General features: G+C 46.8%; 2 protein-coding genes across 2 annotated transcripts; one reads left to right on the top strand and one right to left on the bottom strand.

Moving 5' to 3' along the window:
• Positions 1–3,799: 3,799 nt before the first annotated feature.
• Positions 3,800–10,586, top strand: LOC132868951 (uncharacterized). The gene is made up of 4 exons (XM_060902284.1): positions 3,800–4,040; positions 6,231–6,560; positions 6,790–7,030; positions 8,376–10,586. The coding sequence occupies exons 2-4, from the start codon at positions 6,231–6,233 to the stop codon at positions 9,107–9,109; spliced, it is 1,305 nt and encodes a 434-aa protein (XP_060758267.1). The 5' UTR covers positions 3,800–4,040; the 3' UTR covers positions 9,110–10,586.
• Positions 10,587–11,678: 1,092 nt separating this feature from the next.
• Positions 11,679–13,545, bottom strand: si:dkey-66i24.7 (uncharacterized). The gene is made up of 2 exons (XM_060902285.1): positions 13,335–13,545; positions 11,679–12,439 (listed from the first exon to the last, which is right to left on the bottom strand). Exons 1-2 carry the CDS (start codon positions 13,426–13,428, stop codon positions 11,793–11,795), a joined length of 741 nt encoding a protein of 246 aa, XP_060758268.1. The 5' UTR covers positions 13,429–13,545; the 3' UTR covers positions 11,679–11,792.
• Between the last annotated feature and the right edge of the window lie 166 nt (positions 13,546–13,711).

Genomic DNA, 13,711 nt, shown 5'->3' with positions numbered 1-13,711 from the left:
GCTCACGCGTTTCTACAGGATTAAGGTCAGGACTTTGACTTGGCTGTTCCAAACGTTAACTTTATTCTTCTTTAACCATCTTTGGTACAATGACTTGTGTGTTTCGGGTCGTTTTCTGGAATAATTCAGAATTCATTGTTCCGTCAACAATGGCAATCGGTCCTGGCCCAAACACTGATACTACCACCACCGTGTTTCGAAGATGGGATGAGGTTCTTATGCTGGAATGCAGTGTTTTTCTAATGTTTTATCGTTTAAAACAAAAGGTCTGGTTTGGTCTCGTCTGTAAAAATGAACACACTGGACTCTAATTTCACCTTCAAGTTTACTGCTAATCCTAGAGGTTCACATACTTTTGCCACTCATGGATATGTAATATTTGATCATTTACCTCAATAAATAAAACTAATCTAACTGAGGGTTCAATTACAAACCCCACCTTTCTAATGCATTTTAGTTAAAGCAAAAAATGAGGCTATGGAAGAGTCGGAACAAATCTGGGATGGTTCCAGCAGTGATGGTCACAGCTGCTGTAAAACTGTTGAAAAGCGGTGGAATGGTGATGATAAAGTAGTTTTCAGACTTTAATGTGTTTGAATAATGTTGTGACTAGAGCTGTTGTGAAATTATACGCCAAGCATTTTAATTCTATACATTTTTCACCCCGTAAGTGCGTTATGTTTAATGAGGCGAACAAAAAGCGACAGATTTCATACCTGTCCCATCAAATTACAAAATACACAGATTTTTACTTATAGATCTTAAATTATCCATACTTTATTGTATATTATACATCATACATAATTGCCTTATTTATACTGAGTATATGTTCTTAGCTATATGTGATATATTTTACTTATTTTCTTGAATATTTAAGTCTATATATGTTATATTAACAGGTGCTCTTACTACACCTGTTGTTGCGCTTGAAAATGATGTCAACCACTTAGTTCCGGTTCTGTGCGCTTCAGCCAATCATACGATTTAATGCAGTATGTGTGACCCTGCACAGAAAGGCCCTCGCCAGCCACGGGGCTTGAACCTGGACCTTCCCACCCACCCCAAGTACGCTACAGGGCCTAATAAACAACCCCACCCCCCTCCAGTACCCTACAGGGCCTAATAAACAACCCCAACCCCCTCCAGTACCCTACAGGGCCTAATAAACAACCCCACCCCCCTCCAGTACCCTACAGGGCCTAATAAACAACCCCACCCTCCTCCAGTACCCTACAGGGCCTAATAACCCCACCCCCCTCCAGTACCCTACAGGGCCTAATAACCCCACTCCCCTCCAGTACCCTACATGGCCTAATAACCCCACTCCCCTCCAGTACCCTACAGGGCCTAATAAACAACCCCACCCCCCTCCAGTACCCTACAGGGCCTAATAACCCCACTCCCCTCCAGTACCCTACAGGGCCTAATAAACAACCCCACCCCCCTCCAGTACCCTACAGGGCCTAATAAACAACCCCACCCTCCTCCAGTACCCTACAGGGCCTAATAACCCCACCCCCCTCCAGTACCCTACAGGGCCTAATAAACAACCCCACCCCCCTCCAGTACCCTACAGGGCCTAATAAACAACCCCACCCCCCTCCAGTACCCTACAGGGCCTAATAAACAACCCCACCCCCCTCCAGTACCCTACAGGGCCTAATAACCCCACTCCCCTCCAGTACCCTACAGGGCCTAATAAACAACCCCACCCCCCTCCAGTACCTAATAAACAACCCCACCCCTCTCCAGTACCCTACAGGGCCTAATAAACAACCCCACCCCCCTCCAGTACCCTACAGGGCCTAATAAACAACCCCACCCCCCTCCAGTACCCTACAGGGCCTAATAACCCCACTCCCCTCCAGTACCCTACAGGGCCTAATAAACAACCCCACCCCCCTCCAGTACCTAATAAACAACCCCACCCCCCTCCAGTACCCTACAGGGCCTAATAAACAACCCCACCCTCCTCCAGTACCCTACAGGGCCTAATAACCCCACTCCCCTCCAGTACCCTACAGGGCCTAATAACCCCACCCCCCTCCAGTACCCTACAGGGCCTAATAAACAACCCCACCCCCCTCCAGTACCCTACAGGGCCTAATAAACAACCCCACCCCCCTCCAGTACCCTACAGGGCCTAATAACCCCACTCCCCTCCAGTACCCTACAGGGCCTAATAAACAACCCCACCCCCCTCCAGTACCTAATAAACAACCCCACTCCCCTCCAGTACCCTGCAGGGCCTAATAAACAACCCCACCCCCCTCCAGTACCCTACAGGGCCTAATAAACAACCCCACCCCCCTCCAGTACCCTACAGGGCCTAATAACCCCACCCCCCTCCAGTACCCTACAGGGCCTAATAAACAACCCCACCCCCCTCCAGTACCCTACAGGGCCTAATAAACAACCCCACCCTCCTCCAGTACCCTACAGGGCCTAATAAACAACCCCACCCTCCTCCAGTACCCTACAGGGCCTAATAAACAACCCCACCCTCCTCCAGTACCCTACAGGGCCTAATAAACAACCCCACCCCCCTCCAGTACCCTACAGGGCCTAATAAACAACCCCACCCCCCTCCAGTACCTAATAAACAACCCCACCCCCCTCCAGTACCTAATAAACAACCCCACTCCCCTCCAGTACCCTACAGGGCCTAATAAACAACCCCACCCCCCTCCAGTACCCTACAGGGCCTAATAAACAACCCCACCCCCCTCCAGTACCTAATAAACAACCCCACTCCCCTCCAGTACCCTACAGGGCCTAATAAACAACCCCACCCCCCTCCAGTACCCTACAGGGCCTAATAAACAACCCCACCCCCCTCCAGTACCTAATAAACAACACCACCCCCCTCCAGTACCCTACAGGGCCTAATAAACAACCCCACCCCCCTCCAGTACCTAATAAACAACCCCACTCCCCTCCAGTACCCTACAGAGCCTAATAAACAACCCCACCCCCCTCCAGTACCCTACAGGGCCTAATAAACAACCCCACCCTCCTCCAGTACCCTACAGGGCCTAACAACCCCACTCCCCTCCAGTACCCTACAGGGCCTAATAAACAACCCCACCCCCCTCCAGTACCCTACAGGGCCTAATAAACACCCCCACCCTCCTCCAGTACCCTACAGGGCCTAATAACCCCACTCCCCTCCAGTACCCTACAGGGCCTAATAACCCCACCCCCCTCCAGTACCCTACAGGGCCTAATAAACAACCCCACCCTCCTCCAGTACCCTACAGGGCCTAATCCCCACCATCCTAATTTGGGGAACGACCAACAATGGCAAGAGAAGTAGGACAGGGAGAGGAAAGGTAGGCATCTATATCAAATCCAGAGGAGTGTTAAGTGTTACAGATCCTGAGGTAGGTTGTGGGAGGAGGACGAGAGGAGACGGTGCTGACCAGGCCCAGGTTCAGGCCGTGTGCATGAACCAAACTCTGAGAACGTTCAGGAGACATGAGACAGGACTGTGTGAAAACTGTGTGTCAGGATGAGGAGTGAGTGGAGCACATCATAATGAACTGCTAATGGAAATAATCTGAGGGAACTGAGACTGCGGGATTCATATGAAAAGGATTACTGAGTCCAGGTGAGAGAGCAGGTCAGGGCACTGTTAACTTTCTTCAGAGAAACAGAAAAATAACATGGAGGATATGAGGGATCAGTAGGAACAGGGAATGAACAGGAGGATAAAGTGCAGAGCGCGGGTTTAATAATCTCCTTCCGGTCGGAAACCGAGTCTCTGATTCCCCCTCCGGAGCAGGAGGTGGCGGTGCAGCGCGCTGCACAGAAACATGGAGGAGAAGAGGAAGAGCAGTTCGGATTCTGCGCGCGAGCTGAGTCACATGTTTTAGCTGAAAGCTGAGCGGTTCGGAGTGAAGGTGGCTCTGAGGACTCGGTTCGGAGTGAAGGTGGCTCTGAGGACTCGGTTCGGAGTGAAGGTGGCTCTGAAGACTCGGTTCGGAGTGAAGGTGGCCCCTGAGGACTCGGTTCGGAGTGAAGGTGGCTCTGAGGACCCGGTAAGGACACAATAAGGTATTAAAGGAGAAACCGTGCAGTTCGGAACTAGTTTAGTTAATTAGATTAGCGAGAACCGGCTAAACAGAGCACTAGCACAGCAAACTGTTAGCAAAACAAACTGTTAGCAAAACAAACTGTTAGCAAAACAAACTGTTAGCAAAACAAACTGTTAGCAAAACAAACTGTTAGCAAAACAAAGCACTTAGCATGACGCATTGTGTTTGTGTTATAGATCATATTGTAATGTTTCAGGCAAACTGTTTTTTGTAAGGCAATAAAAATGAAATAAACACAAAAGTTGGTTATTTTTAAATGACTTGTTTCCCTTGTGACTCTCCTGGAATAAAAACGGACCTAAACAGGAGCTGTGTGTGTGTGTCACTACTTTAAGTTAAGTTACGTGCTGTAATGTTTCAGGAATATTTTCACACACACACACACACACACACACACACACAGTGTCTGCTAAAGTTGAGTCTCTTTTTTCATCAAATCTTTTCTTCTCCCACTAGCTGCTCCGCTTCTCTGCAGGTCGCTGCAGCAGTCAGTCTCCTCCAGTGCCCGCAGTCTAATCTCTGATGACCTCCAGATAATCTCTGAGGTTATCACTCCATCGCCTTTTGCCTCTTTCTCTTTCCTGGTGGTGCCATATACACAACACCCGTTTCCCCACATACTGATCATCTCTTCTCTCGACATGGCCATACCAGCGTAGCCTTGCTGTTCTGCATCTGGTTAAAATCCTCTCCAATCCCAGCACATCTCGCTCTTTCTCATTCCTCACATGGTCCAATCTTGTCCGTCCACATGCCCACCTACACGTCTTCATCTCTGCTACTTCAGGTTGTTTTCCTGTTAGGGGTACAGTCTCCATTGCGTACAGCATGGCTGGTTGTACTACCATGCTGTAGATCTGCCCTTTAACTTTCCCTGGGACTTTCTTGTCACACAGGATCCCTGTCATTTTCTTCCAGTTCCTCCACCCAGAATCTGCCCTCCTCTTCACTTCTTCTTTGTCTGATGTTCCTGTGTTGGTCAGCATACTGCCCAGATGCTTAAATTCTTGGGCCTTTGGAACTTGTGTGTCTTGTAGCCAGATGTTGTCCACGTCTGTCCCATGTAGGCAGAGGTACTCTGTCTTGCTTCTTGATACCTTCATCCCTTGGAATTCCAGCACCTCCCTCCACTTCTCTAGGTCTTCCTCCAGTTTCTCCTTGTCCGTGGCACACAGAACCACATCATCTGCCACGGTGCTCTTTCCCTCACCCCCTCTGTTAAGCAATCCATAATGATGGTAAACAGAAATGGGCTAAGAGCTGAGTCCTGGTGGAGGCCTACATTGACTGGGAAAGCTTCTGTTGTACCAGCTGCGGAGCGTACCACTGTTTCGCTATCAGTGTACCTATCCTTCACCATGCGCAGATGCGTCTCAGGTACAACTTCCTCTCACATGCACCAGTACAGTTCCGCAGCATGCAGGTCTTTCTGTCCTTCTCTGTACTTCTCCTGTAGCTGCTGAAGGGCGAAGATGGCGTCACTGATGGTGACAATCTCTCTCAGTTGGTTCTCCACAATCCTCTCCAACAACTTCATTGTCTGGGGCTCATCAGTTTTATTCCTCTGTAATTTGCACAGTTCAGAATGTCACCCTTGTTCTTATATATGGGAACTAGTGTGCTCTTTCTTCATTCACCAGGTATTCTCTCCTCCTCCATGATCTTATTGAACAACTCTTTCAAACGTCACTCCAGCCGCTCCCATATATTTCCACACTTCTATCAGGATGTTATCAGGGCCGACCGCCCTCCCATTCTTCATCTTTTTCAAGGCATTGATGACTTTAGCTTGAGATGATGTTCAGAGCTTCTTTGGATTCTTCGGTTGTCCTCATTCATCAGTTTGTGAAAGTACTCGCGCCACCGTTGGAGAACCTGCGTGTTCTCTGTTCATCTCATCTTTTCTCTTTGTAAAAATAAACCTGGTTTTATTTCAGAGAGGCGGAGCTCCAGGTTTCACAGCTCCATCATTTATGCTGTGGGTGGGGTTTTCTCTTGTGTTTCTTGGTTTCTCCTTTAAATCTTTCAGAAAAGCTCTGCAGATGAAGGAGCATCCATAAGGTTTGTATTTAACTTGTTGAAATGTAAATGAATGTGAGAGTGACTTTGCTTGCGTGTAAATCCCACGTGCAGATGGCTGGGAGACGGGCGGTGGCCGCAGCAGCGGGTCGGCTCGTGATGGACGTGATGCAGTCAGATTGGGAGCCTCTGTCTCACTGCGAGCTGGAGCAGCGTCTGGACCAGGCTGTGGAGGAAATCCTGGAGGCGGAGCTGATGTCTGGAGCCCAGGGACGGGCCGAGTGTGTGTTGGTGCAGGTCTCTCAGGAGGACGAGACGATCCCAAACACTGTGGTCTTGCAGACATCCACTCCAGCAGCCTCGCTCCTCCATCAGGAACATGGAGAACCTGCTTCAGAGGACCACCAGCATGTCACTGAGATCCAGGAGAACCCCACAGTCCAGGTTGGTCTCTGAGAGCAGGTCTGAGGTCACACACCTGCATGCTGCTGGGTTTCTATTGAGGAAATGGTTATGTTTAGCTCCGCCCTTGATTTGATTGACATGACTTTTTTTTTTTGTAAAAATGTTTTAAAATTAACTTTATTCTCTGCTGCTCTACAACACTGCTCGTGCTCAGAACGCACACTGACACTTCCCCCCCCCCCCCCCTCCCCCCCTCTCTCTCTCTCAGTACATCACGTCTCTTCTACAGAAGCTGGAGCGGAGTCACAGTCCGAGGCGTTTGACAGGGAGAGCTCGCCTGTCCTTGTCCCACACGGTGTTCCTGTCTCTCACTCTGCTCTCCAGCCGCCTCAGTTACCGCGCCGTGTCCTCCACCTTCGGCCTGGAGAAAGGGAACATCCACCGCATCTTCTTCTCCTTCTGCCACAGAGTCAACGCGCTGCAGGATCACCTCATCCGCTGGCCCACGGGTGTGTGTGTGTGTGTGTCCGTCCCCTACACGGTCCTAACACTGTCTCAGAACCGTCTTACAGCGATTTACACACAAAATAGAAATCCGGGATTTAAACGCGGCTCAGTGAAGCGTTCTTAAAAGCGTATTATATTTAAAATCTAAACAAAATTCTCACTGTCGTAAACTCTTGAGCAGTTAACATGCCTGAGCGTACTTCGTTACTGATCCTGTTACTTGGTTCCAGAAGTATTGGCACCCACAGTGCAATGGGTTTTGTTGTTTATTTAGTTCAGTACTTTAATCACACTCTGAAAATATAACAGAAATCCAACCTTTATTTGAAGTACAACCATTGGGTGGTGTCCCTTAAATTTATATCATAATTATTGGCACCTCTATTCATGAAGCAGAGAGAGGGGGTTTATGGGTAAGAGAGAAACTGATGAAGCAAGTCTTACTCACTGAGATTCATAACTCAGAATTTTTGAGTGGCAGCTTGAATAATTACAAAGGAATCACGAGTTCTACTCGGAACGTCAGGACGCTCTTCTCAACACGGAGTTAAGCATATGATGATGGAAAAAACCATCATGGAGGCTCACAGCATGAGCAGTAAACAAAGTAGCACTGATTTAAACGAATTGTTTTTAGCTGCTATAAATGTTCAGAAGTTGTCATAATTCCAACTTCCTGCTTCTGAGTCGAGTTGAATGCGGTATAACTGGAGGTTATTGTGTTTGAGTGCTCATGTTCTGCTGAAACATCTCGAGTAAAGAAGAAAAATGTTTCGTTTTCTAGAACTTTCCGTCTTCACTCCTCAGCCCCCCCCCCCCCTTTTTTTTTTTTTAAAGTTCAACTGGTTCAAAATATCTGAAACTGGTGATGACCTGGCGACTTGTCCAGGGTGTACCCCGCCTTTCGCCCGTAGTCAGCTGGGACAGGCTCCAGCTTGCCTGCGACCCTGTAGAACAGGACAAAGCGGCTACAGATAATGAGATGACCAAAGCTTTCTGAAACTATACAGCAATAAATGAGCAGTGTGTGAGTAAAAATAGCGCCCACCCCCCCATCTTTCATATTTCTCTCTCGCACACGCTGGGATTCTCTGTTTTGCCCCAGCGTGTTTCGATAACATTTCCAGCAGTGTTGTTTATTGTTCCTGCAGTAAAACACAGACCTCCACTTCATTTTTGGCTTTGACTCGCCTCTTTTCCAGCTTCTCCCTTTCTGTGATTTGTGGTTCAGTTCGTGTGACACTGCCCCCTAGTGGACACGCTTGCAGGAGTTTAATTTTTAAATAATTCTTAAGTGACCGACTCCAAATTCCTTTCTAATACCAGCTCGCTCCTTGATCTCTGTAGGTCTGGAGGCATCGGATCTCCTGCTCCCCTTCTCCAGGGGGCTGGGTTTGGATCACAGGCTTGAGCAGAAAGGTCTCCCTAAAGTGTTTGGTGTGTTGGGCCACACCCGCATCCCGATCTGCCTTCCTGGCAGCAAACAGGACTCGGAGAGCGACGCACCAAACACTGAGCGGCTCAGGAAGCGGCCTCGCCCGGACTCTTGGTTAAATCTGGAGCTGGTGTGTGATGCTGAGGGTCGTTTCATCCACTGCAGCGTCAGCCGAGGTTCTCCGAGAGACCGAGGTGGTGCTCTGAGTCAGAGATTAGCGCAGAACTCTGCGCTCCTCCCTCCCGGAACCTGCCTGCTAGCCGGAGTGGGATATCCCCTCACACAGCACATCCTCACCCTGTTCCGTCCCGCACGCACCCCGCAGGAGAACCTCTATAACAGAGCCGTGGAGACGCACCTGAGCCGGCTGGAGCAGGCCGTGGCCGACCTGAAGGAACGCTTTGGAAGACTGCGATGTCTGGACATGGGGAAGTGTGAGAGGGGCGGAGCCGTGGTGTTGACCTGCTGCATCCTGCACAACGCACTGCTCCAGGCCGGCCACATCAGCACGGGGCAGGTGGAGAACCACACGGGGGTAGACGACGATGAGGAGGAGCAGGAGGGAATGAAAGAGGAAGCTGGACTCTCACTGAGGGAAAGGGTCACTCATCTGCTGTACAGCGCTCTGGATTCGAGGGCGGAGTAACACAAGAAACGTTAGTGTTATCACTCGGCGTTTCAGATCATTAAATTATGAAGAAAAAATATCTTCTCTCGATACTTGATGTCACTTCTGATCCACAATAAGCTTCACGATATTCAGATTCACTAACAAACTGTAATGTTGCGTTTTGACTACAAAAATAAATTACTTAAAACTGCAAAGCAGAAAAGTCGGTCCCCTATGGGTCCACGTGGCTTATAAATAAACAAAATAGTTTTCTGATCCCATGTCCATACAGTAAATACAGCACATATCACAGCAACTTTAAAATCGCAGAAGTAAAATATACCAAGTGTCTGTACTTCTATATTATTCTACTCTTACCGCTTAGTTTTCCAAACTGAACCCTCCGACCCGAGGCTGACACACACACTGTCGCCATGACCCAAACTCTTATTTCCCAGAAATGGCCCGACGCTGGAGCTCAGTGGTCTCAATATTCTATTCAACAGCTTCCTGTAACAACTCTGAAGTGCGTCACATCTCCATCACGCACAGGACCACTGGCTGGAGACGGCGAGGAAAGGGGGACGACCTGGAGTAGGTTTTAAAATGCGAATGCACTTTCCCTCTGTAATAAGCATAAACACGTCTGATAGCAATTTCTTTAGTCGGTTTATTTCGAACGGTGAACCAAATTGTATACACTCACTGGCCATTTTAATAGGAACACACGCATGTGCTGTGCGCGATCGTTACACTCTTACAGCATGATGGCGTAGTGGCTAGCGCCTCTATACAAGGCAGTAGACACAACAAAAACCTATTTGGTTTGAATTTAAAAAATAAACTTTTAACATCAAATCCGCTGCTTTTGATCAGAGCTTATAATTGTTTTAAAAAAATTTTTTATATCTCTGGAAATCTTTTTCAAATTTGATTGAAAACTCCACTCTAACACAACCAGTTTAAGATAAATACAGCAGGAACTGTGGAATATTTTTCAGAATTTTCACTTAAGCTGCAAATCTTTTTTTTTTTTTATGGCTACGTAAAAAAAAAAAAAGACATTTAAATATTTTAAATAAACCTGTTTACATAAAGACTTGTAGATATTAACAATTAAATTGATAAACATCTTCCACATAAATTTATGAAGTCCTAGTCTAAGCTCTCAGACATACAGTCGCTCATCAGGCCCATGATGGAGTGCGTTTACAAACGTCCCAGTGAGACATGATACTTGGACTGGGAGAGGGATACTGAGGCCCCGCCCTGGGGGAGGGGCTTGTTACTTAGCATCTGGCTGGGTTCGGCCCAAAGTCTCATCTCATTATCTGTAGCCGCTTTATCCTTCTACAGGGTCGCAGGCGAGCTGGATCCTATCCCAGCTGACTACGGGTGAAAGGCGGGGTTCACCCTGGCCAAGTCGCCAGGTCATCACAGGGCTGACACATAGACACAGACAACCATTCACACTCACATTCACACCTACGCTCAATTTAGAGTCACCAGTTAACCTAACCTGCATGTCTTTGGACTGTGGGGGAAACCGGAGCACCCGGAGGAAACCCACGCGGACACGGGGAGAACATGCAAACTCCACACAGAAAGGCCCACGCCGGCCACGGGGCTCAAACCCGGACCTTCTTGCTGTGAGGCGACAGCGCTAACCACTACACCACCGTGCCACCCCTGGTTCGGCCCAAAGTGCCATGCAGAACCGCCCTCCTGTGGGCCAGTCATGTGCAGGAGGTGGTGATGGTTTGAGCCCCGGATACCGAACCCAGCTTCAGGGACAGATTGGTTTTAGTGGAACAGAAAAGTGAAGCTGTTTAACATGATCATGTGGGGATGGTTGCACTTTTTTGACTTGAGAAATTTGGAGAAAAGCAGTTTCAGCACACGTAAATACACACTTTCCTGCTGTGCTGATTTTCACTTTTCCAGTGGGTTCAGTTCAGACTTCTGGATTAACGCTTCATGTGAAAAAGTCCTTTTTTAAATTGTTTTATGTTTGAGTCCCCGCTTTTGTTCAGAGGGAACAGATTTATGTATTATTGCATAGATGTGACAAATGTATAAATTTATTATACCAAACTGAAGTGTAAATATTTTTTCATATAAGACTGAATAAAAATCCTGTAGAATTTTTCTTTCAAGTTTTTAAAGTAATCTTAAAAGGGGGGAAAAAAACCCTCATTCTTTACGCATGCGGTCTTTTATAAAGACTGATCCGTTTAACGTAAACGTGCTGCTGTTTAGTTTTGGTGCCTGCTGGGGGCGCTGTCACTGTATTAAACTCTACACTGTCTTTAAACAACACCAGACGTGTTTTAACTTTAACACAATGACTTGCATTAATAATAAAGTAATCAGCATTTTTAGAGATAATCCTGATTTTGATATGCAAATGAGCAGCCACACAACCCTGGGGCAGGAAGGGGGCATTAAAATAGTAAACGTTCTATAAATAGGCAAACTGTTATTTAGGGGGTTAAAGTGGATTTGTGATGTGAATGACCACACCCCCAAAACTGATTTATTTTAAAAACACTTAAAACATCTAAATGAAAGTGAAGTCAATCATTTTTTTAGACTGTTCAAGGAAATATTTCACTAATTTATATTTCTCTCTCTCTCACACACCAGCTGAATGAGGAAGTAAAATACTGGAGATGAGGATCAGAGTCATGATTACAAAAAGAAAACCCAGTTCAAGTCTTTAATGCTGTGAGGAAAGGGAAGTGAGGGAGTCCGAGACGGTGTCGTTTTGGGGTGTGGTCGCTGTGTCCTGCGCCAGGCTGCTGATGGCACGTGCCAGGTTGTTGATGGCTTCAATCTTCCTCTCCTCTAGTGCTTTCTGCTGAGCCCACATGTTCAGCTTGCGCTCCTGGAGCTCCAGGTACAGCTGCAGAACGTCCCGGGGAGGGTGGGCAGGGGTGTGGCTGGAAGTGGGGGTCATGAGGGTGGGCGTGGGCAGAATGGGCGTGTAGCGTTTACTCGCCATCGCCTTCCCCAGCTTGGTGTTGTTCAGCTTGGCTTTGCGCCGAGCCTCGATCTCCTCATAGCTGCGGCCGAGAACCTCATGCATGGCCCTGAAGAACTCCCAGTGCACAGCATGCGTGCCGAGACACCGAGCACGTTCTACGTTCTTCCTGTATGTTGCCAACATGTTCCTCCACTTCAGGTCGCATTCGAAGGCTCGGGCCGGGATGTCTGTGTAGCCATCGGCTCTTAACCTCGCAGTCACTCGCTCGGCCACGTGCTCCCACAGCCTCTTCTTCTTACACAGCGGCTGATCGAACTCCGACTCCATGTCCAGACGAACGTGGACCAAATGCCACGTGGCCTGTAACGTCCACACAAACTCTGGGGGAAAAGGAGACAGATTAAAGATTATTAAATGCACTTTATTGTACATGCAGATATTTTAAAAACATTAATATTTATTTCAAAACCTCATTTTAAAGAGCGATGATAACCAAACAGTTTATAAATCGTGAAATGAAAAAAAACTAAAGAATAACAATCGTGCTGTGCAATCCTAATTAAAACTGTCAGGTTTCATTTTGTTAATGAACAAATACATGTGTGTGTCTTTAATTTGCAGCATGCATGCTATTAAAAATTGTTGGCCTGTGACATTTGGGAATAGAATAAAATGTGATTTTAAAAAAATAATTCAAAAACCTAAGTTGAAAAGGAAATGCTGTGTGGTGCATAATGATGCAGAAGTACTTAAAATATTTTATAAATTATTAAAAAAAAAAACCAAGCAGTATACACATCCTAATAAACACTGGGAAAATATAAAGGAATGAAAAATTCTAGTTTTAAATTAAAACTTGTTTATTATATGCAATGTACTTTCATTTTTTTATTCATTTATATTTGAAATTCTACACACAAACATGAGGAAAGTCGAACCCCACAAATAAGCTTTTTGTAAAATTACACAAGTACAGATGTGTAAAGTTTTTACAATGCTGTTTTATTTTTAATTTAAAATCCTTTTCTGTTTTTAAAGTTATTTTAAAAACAAAAAGCAATAACTGTGTTAAAAAAAGCTTTAAAAAGGGCCTGGATTGAAAAGAAGTCACAGTTGAATTCACTGTTCAGAGGAAAACACGGTGCAAATCCCAAATAGCGCGGTATAACACACGTAGTGCACTTGATAGGGTTTGGGACTCATTACGTCATGCCCTACGTAGTGCACTTATCCAGGAGGTGATCCGGTTTTGAGGACTCCGCCATGTTTATTTACCTGTTTTGGACTTTTCGGTGTCCAGCGTTGAAACTGTGTTGGCTGAATTTCCGCCCTCGGTGTTTTCCGTGACTACGGACTCGATCACCTCCATTCCGACACTTAAAACGCTTTAAATGTTTAATTTTAAAGTCGAGTTTCCACACGCGTCGATGCTGAACTCGTGGAGTTTAAGAGCAGCGGCTCTGCAGCGATGAGCTTCTCGCTGTTAGCCGCGATGACTTTAACAACGCCCTGCCGCTTGGAGCGCTCTCCTGAAATCAGCACCAGGACCTGTGGAGGATTATGGGAAATGTAGTCCATATTTGTTCACAATGAGCATTTTTTCAAGCGTCAAAGTCAAACTGTTGTTTATTTTCTGTCATGATTTACTAAAG

Source organism: Neoarius graeffei, chromosome 20 (genome assembly GCF_027579695.1).
Source record: "Neoarius graeffei isolate fNeoGra1 chromosome 20, fNeoGra1.pri, whole genome shotgun sequence".
In the NCBI taxonomy this organism is placed as follows: Eukaryota; Metazoa; Chordata; class Actinopteri; order Siluriformes; family Ariidae; genus Neoarius; species Neoarius graeffei.
Note: the sequence above shows the minus strand (reverse complement) of the source record. Positions and strands in the feature narration are given on the sequence as shown.

Coding starts and splice junctions, on each gene's coding strand:
- si:dkey-66i24.7 (XM_060902285.1), bottom strand. CDS start 13,428: ATGGAGGTGATCGAGTCCGTAGTCACGGAAAACACCGAGGGCGGAAAT. Junction 12,440..13,334: donor CACCGAAAAGTCCAAAACAG/GTAAATAAACAT, acceptor CTTTTCCCCCAG/AGTTTGTGTGGACGTTACAG.
- LOC132868951 (XM_060902284.1), top strand. CDS start 6,231: ATGGCTGGGAGACGGGCGGTGGCCGCAGCAGCGGGTCGGCTCGTGATG. Junction 6,561..6,789: donor AGGAGAACCCCACAGTCCAG/GTTGGTCTCTGA, acceptor TCTCTCTCTCAG/TACATCACGTCTCTTCTACA. Junction 7,031..8,375: donor CCTCATCCGCTGGCCCACGG/GTGTGTGTGTGT, acceptor TGATCTCTGTAG/GTCTGGAGGCATCGGATCTC.